General features: G+C 43.5%; 1 protein-coding gene across 1 annotated transcript; it reads right to left on the bottom strand.

Annotated features, from left to right (window-relative positions):
• Nucleotides 1–306: 306 nt before the first annotated feature.
• LOC124689908 (zinc finger CCCH domain-containing protein 14-like) lies at nucleotides 307–1,919 on the bottom strand. Its single transcript, XM_047223364.1, has 3 exons — nucleotides 1,637–1,919; nucleotides 1,483–1,531; nucleotides 307–943 (listed from the first exon to the last, which is right to left on the bottom strand). Exons 1-3 carry the CDS (start codon nucleotides 1,917–1,919, stop codon nucleotides 307–309), a joined length of 969 nt encoding a protein of 322 aa, XP_047079320.1.
• Between the last annotated feature and the right edge of the window lie 10,525 nt (nucleotides 1,920–12,444).

Raw genomic sequence — 12,444 nt, 5'->3', positions numbered from 1 at the left:
ATAGATACTTTTATGCCACGTGAATGGCAACATGATATACAAATTGGTCCTCGAACATCTTAGAAGATCTACGGTCCACATGATTTATGTTTCTCTCGTATTTTATTTTTTCTTTTGTGTACTAGTGTGGTTATGTATTTTAGTTAAGCAGTGGGCATAAGCTCATGTGAGTTATATCAACATGATAAAGAGTCTTTTATTGAAAAAAATACGGTGAAACATTGGCATAATCAAGCGCAAGCAGTCAGAAAGTTCGTCGGCAAGCCTCAGGATCAGATTTCAGATTCGTCACATATTCACCGTTCGCTACCACCCACCCGGTTCTCGAGCAGCATAAACCAGCTTGCGCAGCTCCTTCTCGCCATGGGCAAAGCGGCAGCCATCGCCATGAGTGCAGCATCCTCTGGCGAAGTGCCCGCACAGCCTGGTTTTGAAGCTGTCCGACTGCCCTCCGCCGCGGACAGATTCTCCGGCCGGGTTCTTGTCACCTGCCGGCGGAGGGACAAAGCCGCCGAGGCGGAAGCGGCTCAACTTCTCCATGACCATTTCGCTAGCGTTCTTGATCTGATCAAACGTGCCCTCCAGCTCGACGTTCTTCAAGCCGGCATGTGAGTCGTGGTCCCGGATACACAACTTGGCGCCGCTTGCTCGGGATATCTGCTTGATTGATGCTCCGCCCGTCCCGATGATGATGCCCGCGAGGGACGCGTCGACGCTGATCTTGGCCGTCGCCGAAGCGCCGAAACTCGCCGGAGAGGCGGTGTTGGTGTTTGCTGCTTCATCCGGTGCATGGTGACCGGCGTGCCTTTGCCCCATGGGAAGATCCTTCTTGTCTTGTGCAGAAACTGGATCACCCAGGACGCCCACGTTTGTGATGGCCTTGTAGCCGCCCGGGACGTTGTGGATGAAGTGACAATTCTCACCGAAACAGCAACCAATAGTACTGCACGATAAGAATATCACGTTCATCAGTAACTGAACAAGAATGTAACCAGGTTTGGTGTGGAACTGAAGAAAAATCTGAAGAATTAAGCATGCATCATACAGGAGTAGCAAGATTAGACACGCAAACTCAATAAGCATGATGCATGTACCATCAGAATAACTGAAGAAAAATCTGTAGTGGCTTGAAAACTCCGAGGATCTATGCAGGAATAACGTCAGGATAAGCTTAATTCCAACTGTTGAGCACAAGGATCAAGGAGTAACTTTTTTTGGAAAATATGCACGAAATAATTTTGTTACTATCTCAGGATTAAAAATCACAAGCCTATGATAGTTCACTTGGCACCGAGAATTTGAAAAGAGAAAATGTTGACGAATGGCCCAGATATAATTTCAAAACCATACAGAAGGAAAACCGTTCCTGTCACAAACCCGTTCTAATGATATGCGGAGAACTAGTTCAATGCCCGATGAGAGTTCATCTTAAGTTGGATTATAACCTGAAGAATCTCCAGTCATTATTAAACAAAAATTTACCTGAAGAACCTGGTGCATGGCTTCGCGCCAGTTTTAAATGACTCCGGTTCTGTGATACCAACCCAAATCAATCAATCATGGTACTGTCTCAGTTACTCAGTTGGTACCGAATATGTGGAGACGAAACGGCAACGCCAGTTTCGACCGTACTCACCTCGGCCGCGTTGAGGCGAATCCCCTTGGCTTCCGCCGGATCTTCCAGCCGAGCGGGCACGCCAAGTCTCCGCACGAGAAGAGCAAGACCTGCTCTCCGCTTCCAACAACCACAGCTTCACGTCATCCGGGTGCTTGGACATGTCGACGCCGGCGGGCGGCGCCTTGCAGTCCTCCGAGACGCCGACGGCGAGCAGGAACTCCCTCGAATACGTTAGCCTCTTTTTCCCCATCGCGTCGACGCCGCCGTTCCCTTCCCCGTCGTCCTCCCTTGCACCAAGCATCGATCGGCCGGTCAGTTTAATCGGATCAGTCGGTCACAGGAAACATTATCATCTTTATCGAAAAAAAAAACATTATCATGCCTCGATCGATTGGTCGAAAGCGCGAAAGTGGCAGTGCGAACGAATGTTCTTACCTCGGCGTGGAGATTGAGGCAATAGTAGCATCATCAGGATGCTCCGTTGAGCTCATCTCGCCGGCGGCTGAAGTTCAGTTCAACACATGAGTAAGAAACAAATCTACTCCGTAGAATCATTCCACGCAGTCTCTTGCAGCGAGCGCAATATGTATTCCCCGGGAGGCAAGCGGACGGACGGACGGCGGATCGATCGCCAGTAGAGTAGTCAAGCCTAGGGACCGTTACCCTTCATTGATGGGAATTGGGAATGGGATGGGAGACGTAGCAGCGCATGCTCACCTATTTCACCAATCGAGCCTTCGCCTCCGTTGCGGTCGAATCCCAGCAGAAATGAATGCATCCAGGAATGAGGCGTCCCTCGTGTCGCTGATCGGTCAAAATGATTGGGCGGTGGACTGGATGACACGAGCTTCTTCAACTCCCCAGGAGCTGCACGAGCATGCATGCATGCGGATATTCTGCCATGGCAATTTATGGCGGCGCCAGCATCCGAATGTCACCGTTAGACTAGTTATACTAAGAACTAGTACTAGTTTATGAAACCGGAATTGCTTTGCACACGATGTTTCATGTCCAATTTCGGTTAAAAACCTCGTATTCACTCTCTTATTCAAGATGAATGGTTGATTAAAGGCCATGAGCAACTCAAATCTTATATTACAAATTATTATAAAGGTCTGTTTGGTCCTCCGAATGAAAGTTCTTTTTCTCTAAACGAGAACTTAATAGCTGATATACCCCAAGTTTCTATAGAAGAAAATGGTTTACTAACTGCACCTTATTCTGAGGAAGAATTGCAGAAGGCTATTTTTCCAAATGGAATGCAACAAAGCACCGGGTCCCGATGGTTTTCCAGCGGAGTTTTATCAAACTTTCTGGGATACTATTAAAGCGGATCTTCTAGATTTGTTCAGTGCTCTGCATATAGGACAACTAGAATTATTTCGTCTAAATTTTGGTGAAGTAATCTTGTTACCGAAAGTTAATGAGACAGAAAAGATTCAACAATATAGACCTATTTGCCTCTTAAACGTAAGTTTCAAGATTTTCACGAAAGTGGCCAACATTAGACTTAATACGGTTGCGGATCATGTCGTTCAGCCATGATAGACCGCTTTCATGCAAGGAAAAAATATCCTTGATGGAGTGGCGGTTTTGCATGACACGGTACATGAGATGCATACTAAGAAATTAAATAGGGTTATTTCAAAATTAGATTTTGAAAAGGCTTATGACAAGGTCAAGTGGTCTTTCCTACAACAGACACTCAGGATGAAAGGTTTTTCTCCTGACTGGCGCGCTTTAATAAATAATTTCGTGTATGGAGGTAGTGTGGCAATCCGGGTTAATGATGCCACCGGCCATTATTTCCAAACACGAAAAGGGTTACGCCAAGGGGATCCGTTATCACCAATGTTATTCAACATTGTGGCGGATATGCTGGCTATACTCATAGAGCGGGCCAAGTCGATGGTCAGATTGAAGGTGTGATTCCACATCTGGTTGATGGTGGTTTATCTATCCTTCAATATGCCGACGATACAATTATGTTTATGGATCACGATCTCGAAAAAGCTCACAACCTGAAATTAATTTTGGCGGCTTTTAAGCAGTTATCGGGATTGAAAATCAACTTCCATAAAAGTGAATTGTTCTGTTTCGGTGATGTCCGAGATGATACAGCTCTATATACATAGTTGTTTGGTTGTGGGCAAGGCCAATTTCCTATTCGCTATTTGGGTATTCCGATTCATTATCGGAGACTTACGATTGCTGAATGGAAAATAGTGGAAGAAAGATTACAGAAGCGCCTTAGTAGTTGGAAAGGTAAATTGATGTCCTTGAGAGGAAGATTGGTACTCATTAATTCGGTACTGACAAATATGGTACTGTATATGTTATCATTCTTCCTAATGCCTAAAGGAATTCTGCATAAACTCGATTATTATCGATCAAGATTCTTTTGGCAAGGGGACAACGAGAAAAATAAACATCGACTGGTTAAATGGAGTATAGTTTGTAGTCCCAAAGATCAAGGCGGGCTTGGAGTTCATGACCTGGAGGTCAAGAATTCAGCTCTGCTGGGTAAATGGCTTTTTAAGCTCCTTACCGAGGATGGGATTTGGCAAACGATTCTTCGGAGAAAATATATCGGCTCCAAGACGTTATCCCAAGTGTTTTGGAAACCTGGGGATTCACACTTCTGGGCTGGTCTAATGGCGACAAAAAATGTCTTTTTTCGTCATGGTACTTTCTCAATCAAGAATGGAGCACACATACGGTTCTGGGAAGATGGTTCGTTAGACAATGCACCCCTAAGTGAACAGTATCCTGCGTTGTATAATATCATCCGTCGCAAAGGTGATACCATTGCCACAGTAATGGCTACCTCTCCACCGAATGAGGCATTCAGACGAGTTTTGCTAGGACAAAGGCTATTGGCATGGAATGCCTTAATTCAAAGGCTGGGGGATATTAACCTATCACCTGAACCAGACGAATTTAGGTGGAATTTACATGTAGATGTCTCTTTCTCGGTCAAATCCTTATACAACGCCATACTTCATTCTGATCTACCAGTTGATAATAATAATAAAATTTGGAAGATGAAGATACCATTAAAAAAATATTTGGATGGTATCTTCGTCGAGGGGTCATCCTCACCAAAGACAATCTTGTTAAGCGGAATTGGCACGAAAGTACTCGATGTGTTTTTTGTCATCATGATGAAACCATTAAACATCTTTTCTTCCAGTGCCAATTTGCAAGATCTATTTGGTATGGCATCCAAGTAGCGTCTACCTTGTATCCTCCGACTAGTATGACCAATGTCTTTGGCAATTGGCTTCATGGTATAGATTCAAGGTTCAAGTTGCTTGTTAGGGTGGGGGCGCTAGCAGTTATCTGGGCGCTTTGGCTGAGTAGAAATGACAAGATTTTTAACGATAAAAATTGCTCTTTGTTGCAGGTCATCTACAGATGTACAAGTATTCTCCGTTCGTGGTTACCTCTTCAGCGCATGGAGAACCAAGACCTATTTACGGAGGTCTGTACACAGTTGGAGGCTACAGCGAGGGATACTTTTTCCCTACATGGGTGGCAGCATAGTCTACAGATAGAAGCCCCACCCACACCTTAGGCGTTATATGATTCATCGTTCCGATATGTATTCCGCCTAGTTTCTTTTTCGTTTGGCATTTTTTTGGACTTAAGACTCTTAAACGGCTGTGTGCATCCTGGTTATGCAGAGGCTGGATGTAATTGCTTCTCAAAAAGTAATAAAGCATCATTTATCGAAAATGTCCAATTTCGGTACAATCCTGCAATCCGTCGGACTCCGTTGATGCGCCTTCTTATCAAACTGCTATGTGGCTTGTCGTACAAACTTCAGACGTAAATCCATCGGACGTGTAGCAGAGTTCGTATGATACCACCTTACAATACATAATAGCATGATGTAATACCATAGCAAGTAGAATAGAGTGATGTAAGAAGACTATAAGGACTACAATAATATATACTTACTCCATCTATAAATAAGCGGACGTGCGAGCTTTTTAAGAAAAATTATCAAGTGAAGAGACAATTGCATTGGGAAGATGCAAATCAATATCTCTCTCCTCTTTAATTCTTTCACCTTCAATAAGTTAATAGCATATAAAAAATAAATATAACATGTGTTGAATATTATTAGGCTTGATTTTCGTGCGATGAGAGAGAAGCAATTTTGCTACTTTTAAAGTGCATTGAAAAATAGAAGTACACTCTTTTATTTACAAAATTTAAGCCTAAACGTCCACTTATTTGAGGACAGAGGGAGTACTTGCTTAGCTGGAGGAGAGAAAAGAAGAATGTGCTCTCATACAAGAGGCTAGCTCTAGCACATGCTCCTAGGCATTTTGTAAGAGTGTATGGTGGCCACATAATAGTGAAATAGTAGTACATTTAAGGTGTTTTGTCCCTATCTCAATTCTTTCATCTTGTTATATATATCAGCCATCCAAAAAATGAATAATATTACACTAATCACTAAAAAAACTAAGAATAAATATCAAGCACTTACTGTGATATTGTTCAAAATTGAGGTCCATGTAGGTCAGTGTTAATATGAGTGTCCGTACAATATGAAAACCATTTTATAGATGCTTCTAAATGGAGTTGTGTTTTGGCTCATGGGAGTACATGCTCCCTTTATTTTGAAATGCATCTTAGATACAATTTAGAATATTAAAATATTTGAAACAAAAGTTTCACACTACATCTTCACGTCCTACGCGTCCACAATGTTGTTTCATTTCGGTGCTAAAAATAAGACTTTCCACAATGTATTTTATCTCTTTTACATAAACCACAAAAATATCGTTTTTTCGTGAAACTTGACTAACCCACATATATTATGGACATATACATGTAGAATTTTTGATCAAATTTTTTGTTACAACACATGCATTGGGTCAAAATTTTGATCAAAAATATCTTCTAATATCTCGTTACAACATAAGAGCATGTAACTATAACTTCTAAATATCCCGTTGCAACACATGCATGGGCATGTAGCTAGTATAGTAATAAAGAAGATACCAAAAGGAAATCCTTGCCTCCTACTCCAACTATCTCACGTCGTAGCACTCCTTTCTAGCACTCCTTAATGTAACTCCCAATTAAACCCTAGATCGCTCCACTCCCCTCCCCTGCTACTAGGTGTACTCTCCACTTATCCTTCTGACCCCCACAGGCTGAAGACGTGCAGGTTGTCCTCGCCATGTGATATCCCACGAGTCGGCGTGTCTTGGCTCCTCAAAACCGTGCCAGGTTCCACCACCGGCATTCCCAACCCGCGGGTATGTTTCGCAACCTAAATATAGACAGTGTTTGATCTTGTTCCTCATTTCTCTCCTTAATTACTCTTATATTTCCTTAGATCTACGTTAAGATCGTCAGATTAAGTCCCGGTGTGGATGATGCACATATCTGTGGGGAGGTCGTCGGCGCTGCACATATATTTAACATGTGATGTGATTCCAGAATCCTTGAGAACAGGGGGCACTTCGGAACTCCATCTACAACTATGAGATTTTTCCTAGTTAGGGGTACACTTTGGTAGGAGTGTAACTCTAATTTTAAATTTTGATTTGGTCGATAGAAAGGAGCTCTTATGCTCTTTTATAATTATTTCAAAGCAATTATATAAGAAAAATTGAGAAGTTGTGAATTACAATCTGAAAAGGATGGAGAAATTAATTTATTAGCATTGATTTTGATTAACATTGTGCCCCGAAAAGGTGTACCATTGTACCTTATCCTCACATGTCACTAAATGTTGTGTGGTTTATAAATGTACCAAAGTGCATAGTTCGTTTGCCATGGATTTCAACTCACGGCAGGTCATACGTGACGAGCGAAAAAAACCCCGTGTTCACTTTTCACGCTGCAGTTATCCTTGACATCTTTTAAGTACCGCTTTAGCGCCATAACATAGTTTAGGCGTGTGCCTCGATGTTTATAACCTTCAGGACAGCACACATTTTTATAGTGAAACAAACAAACTCAGTACAACATTTGGGAGACAACATCAGGACATAAGCACCCAAAGAACATCAAGCATCAAATCTTTTTCTCTGAAATGGGTAGAGAAAACCTAGCCTCTTCATTCAAGCACGAGATACTTCACAAATTATAACATTTGTTCCCTTTGCAGTATCATGAGTCTATCTTATTAGTACATCCAACACTATAAACTGAGGTTAATTTTTATAGCAAATCTTGCAATTGCAAGTACCATCCAAGGCCCCACCAGAGCACCAGGAGTACCAGCTTAGGGCATGGTCTTCGTCAAAGATACGCTTGCAAGGTTCCTCGCATGTTTGCTTTATGCATAAGTAGAGCCATTGGCTTTCTGTTTTGCAATGATCTGTGCCATTAAAACATGTGTATATGTGATCAGTCCATATTAGACAAAGAGCATGACTAAAAATAGATTTCATGTACTCCCTCATAAAAGAATGTCTTAAAGTTATCTAAATTTAGATGTATCTACATTCATCCAAGTTTATAACTTCCATCCTCAAGTCTTACTTTCCTTGATGCCTTAGTTTACTTGATGCCCTATTCATTCCTCCCTTCTAAGACATTTTTTATGGACATAGCATAGAGGTTAAAGAACTCAAATATCACCAAAAGAGAGCTTGTTGCGCATCCCACATCTCAAATAGCGTCAAAATTTACCAAAATAGATTAATCCGGAAAGAAATGGCGAAGGCATTCTGCATGCAAAAAACTTTACAAATATCTGCAATGGCAATGTCGTACTGAGAAAAAGAGAGCATACCAGCACAAACATGACTTCCCAACATCAGTAGCGCCAAGAGGAAACATACACCAGCAAACCTTCCGTCCATTTTTTTATAGCCAGTTCCAATGGCATGTCAAGGTGGATACTCCTATAATAGTCTCTTTTATAGACTTTCAAATAGGAGAAAATGGAAGATCGAGATTTGTTTTAGAATTAAAGAACATAAACACTTGATCTTCATATGGATACATAATTAAGAACGTATCATTATATCCTTTCCACAAAATAGTCAAAAATAAAAGCAATAGGTTGTGATATGGATTTGGGGATAAAGGCCGTCGGTTGGCGCTTTGAGATCTACAATTAATATATACATTTATAGATACAAAATGATATCATGATGTTAAATGAAAAAACATGTGAGTAAATGTATAGTACGATGGGACATGATCTTTCTACCTACAACAGAGTAAATATATAGTATGTATACGGTGGAACATGACTAGTAACAAATGCAGCCAACACCATGTAGATCTTGTACTTGTCTACATAAATACTGACCATGTATGTTGCAATTAATTTTTATACAATTAGAAAATCATATCCCTATCTCTAAGCTTGGCTAGGACAATTAGTAAATCGTAGCTCTATCTCTGAGCTTGGCCAGGTACGTCACAATTTACTATTTGTGGTACCAAAAATCCAGATTTTTCACGATGGTTCTCTGATATAAATTTGAAACACATTCTTTTAATTTATCAAAAATTCTGTTGACAATTGTCACAATTAATCGATAGTGCATGTGTTAAACAGAACAATTTGAAACAAAACAATTTGACACTTTAAAACACAAAATATACATTGCAGAACATCCAAAACAGAGAAAACATGAGACTTCTTTTCTTGAACTTCTAGTATTGTCATGTACACTAACACATGTTTACCTTGTCATAAGTTGCAATGTAAATTAAGTAATAAAAAGAAGTTAAAATACCCTTTTACGATATAGTGGCTTTGATATGTCAACACTCCAATATAGGTTCAAGAGTAGTCATGGGGAGATCTAGCACGATGGCTCGACCAACTCACCTGGTCTCCATCGACTCACATAGTCACATTGACATGACCCACACGTCACGCTGACTTGGAGTAGAAAACAAAAAATGGACACTTATAAACTTTAGTTTGCTGCATATATAAAGATAGGTAGGAACACGTTTTGAGGGAGGAATTAGCTCAACAGACAGGACTCTCCACCAGTGGCTCTCTTGCAAATACATATATGATTATATAGTACTACTGAAGCAGTAGGGATCTACCACCACTGCGGATCTTAAACCTGGATACTCGTGTGACAATCTTGTATTCGTGTTCACATCTCATAAACTATCCGTCGCATATCCTCGATAATCTGTTTACACTTTGGTGCCCACTTTGAGGCAAACGGCGCGTCGTCATGTTCCGGACTGGATCCCTCGTGTTAACAGCGGCCGGATCGCATCTGCTCATCTGCTCCGGCGAGGCTTCGTCATGAGTTTTCTGCCCGCTAGCGACGAAGAGCTAAATCCGGTCAGGGAGTTGTCTTGGGCGGCGGATCAAAGGATGCATGCACGTGAAGTACGGACGAGCAGGTCGTGTACTCCAAGCAGATCGATCAGGCCGAGAAAAGGCAGTTGGAATCGGAAGCTATCTACGTCAACAACGCCTCTCGTACGGCTGTGTGCGGCAACTCCTCTCGCGCCTTGATCCTGAATTCTTGATCGTATCGTAATCATCAATCACAATCAGTATCATGGATCTGCACATATCAGCATGCGATGCGCGTGTGGTTCTCCAAGTATCAGCTGCGGTACCAGAGAAGAGAAAGAAAACAGTCTAATATAAGTTGCATTCGAGTGGGAGTCAAATCACTTGGGCTAACTCGCATGAAGCGGAAGGATGAAATACGTCCTTCGCAGCCAAGCTGTATTTCTCTTCCCGTGAGGGCATCTTCACCGGATCAATGCAAATAGAGGCAAAGTGGCCGTCTACGTTCTGTCTGCTCCTAGCCCAGTGATCCGATGCATAATGATCAGGGTATCCGTCGAGACACAAACAGCGCATAACCGTTTCCCTCTGCCTCGGGCCCACCTGGCAGCGTCTTCATCATCTAAATCGATGTCCTTCCTGCGCTGTCCTATCCAGGGACGGATCTGCCTCAATGACACTGGTGTCAGCTGACCCCAATGATAAGTGTAAAACCTTCACTAATTATTACTAACTCATGATAATTTATAGAGTCCGACCCCAGTGTCATAGAGAGGATACAAATATGACACCATCGACATATATTTCTAGCTTCGTCCCTGGTCGTATCGTTGCCGTCCCTGCACGGCCCAGTCCCAGTAGCCTTCAATGGTACGCTTTGGTAGCGGCAGCACCAGTACTAGCGGGCCGCGGCTTGGATTTCTCACTTTCATCAATGGCATGGCGTGAAAAGTTATGCAACCATTAATGGAGGCCGCCCCATCCCTTTATAAGCAGCTGTCTTTTGCCACGCCATATATTGACACCAGCAACCCAAGATGTCCACCACCGCCAGCCCTCACCACCAAGCCTCGTCCCCACTGAACAACCAGCGAGAGGGACGGCCATGGCGGAAGCCAAAGCATGACCCCGAGTCCGGGTCGTTGCCGGCGCCAAAGACGAAGAAGACGAACAAGCCGCTCATCCACGTGTCGGTCACCGTCGAAGTGGCCCGAGCCTTGTATCACGCGCGCCATGCGCCCACGGGTGGCTCGACATGCACGTCCCCGCTGACTGGTGCCTTAGCTATCTGAGGGTTCCCATGCCGCCGGTGCCACTGGAGGGACGGGAGCAGGGTCCTTCTCCCTCCAGACATCCTAGCCGACCCGTCATTCGGCTTCGAGTCCCTAATGTGGGACACCTTTGGACACCTTGAATGAGATCCAAGGCGCCGAGAGGGGTACCTCGGCGACGACGAGTTCGACTATGCCGCTACACTCGCGCCGGTGAAGGAGGAGGAGAAGGAGGACGACGAAGAGGAGGCGCGAGAAAACACCGAGGACTACCTCGGCTACCTAGCGTACATCGCCTAGAGGTCCAAGGAGGAGGGAAAAGTGGATGAGCTCCCCCTCATGTCGGAAGGCGTGGATGAGGAGGAGGCTAGCCATGAAGGCCTCGCAGGAGCAGCTTCCACCGCCACCGCCACAAGAGTCGCCGCGCTATGCCTCGGTGGTCATGCCTCCTGGCCTCTCAGAGGAGGAGGCCATGAGGTTGGCCACGGAAGCCTCGACCGTGGTGCCACCACCGTGGTCACCATGGCCCGTGCCACATCCTTCCTACGGTCGTACGGTGCACCACCTCCAACATAGTATCCACTGCCTTCCTAGGGGGTGGGGGCACACACAGCGACCTCCTCCTCCTCCCGCACAAACACGCCGTCGGTGCCTTAACATCCTATGAACTGGTCATGGCCTTGGGCACCTCCAACCTTCATCGACCTCGGCGACGAGGACTAGTAGCCATCCTAGCTAGGGTTATTTTTCCAGTTTTTCCAATTTTCTAGTTTTTCCAATGTGTTTTCGCTACTATTTATCTACAAAAAAATATTGGCAAAAAATACATCAGGCTGCTGGCTACCGGATCCAAATAAACATACCAACCAAGGAGAAGTCCATTTTGCAGGGGGCCGCCAGGGTGCTGCAAGGAGCAGATAAAGATAAAAGTATTACTCTAGGATGTCATGCTTTAGAGTAGTCATAATAGGAGTATTATAAGTAGTATCATGCATGCCACATCGGGTGTGCTATCTAATATGATATTGTATCATAGCACGTAAAACTAGAAAATATAATGGAAAATATATCATATACACAAATTTGCATTGAGATTCTAGAAAACATTAAATATGATGATACTATGATACTATCTTATGATACTATGCATTGTGTGGGTAGTATCGTAAACTAGTATCATGTACATGATACTACTGTATGATACTCCCATTGTGGCTAGTCTTAGTCTTTGGGCATAGCAAGACCCGAGTTCGACGTTGCAATTCATGTCGGACAGGGTGACCTGCAAACCCCGAGCA

Source organism: Lolium rigidum, chromosome 2 (genome assembly GCF_022539505.1).
Source record: "Lolium rigidum isolate FL_2022 chromosome 2, APGP_CSIRO_Lrig_0.1, whole genome shotgun sequence".
NCBI classification, from domain to species: Eukaryota; Viridiplantae; Streptophyta; class Magnoliopsida; order Poales; family Poaceae; genus Lolium; species Lolium rigidum.
Note: the sequence above shows the minus strand (reverse complement) of the source record. Positions and strands in the feature narration are given on the sequence as shown.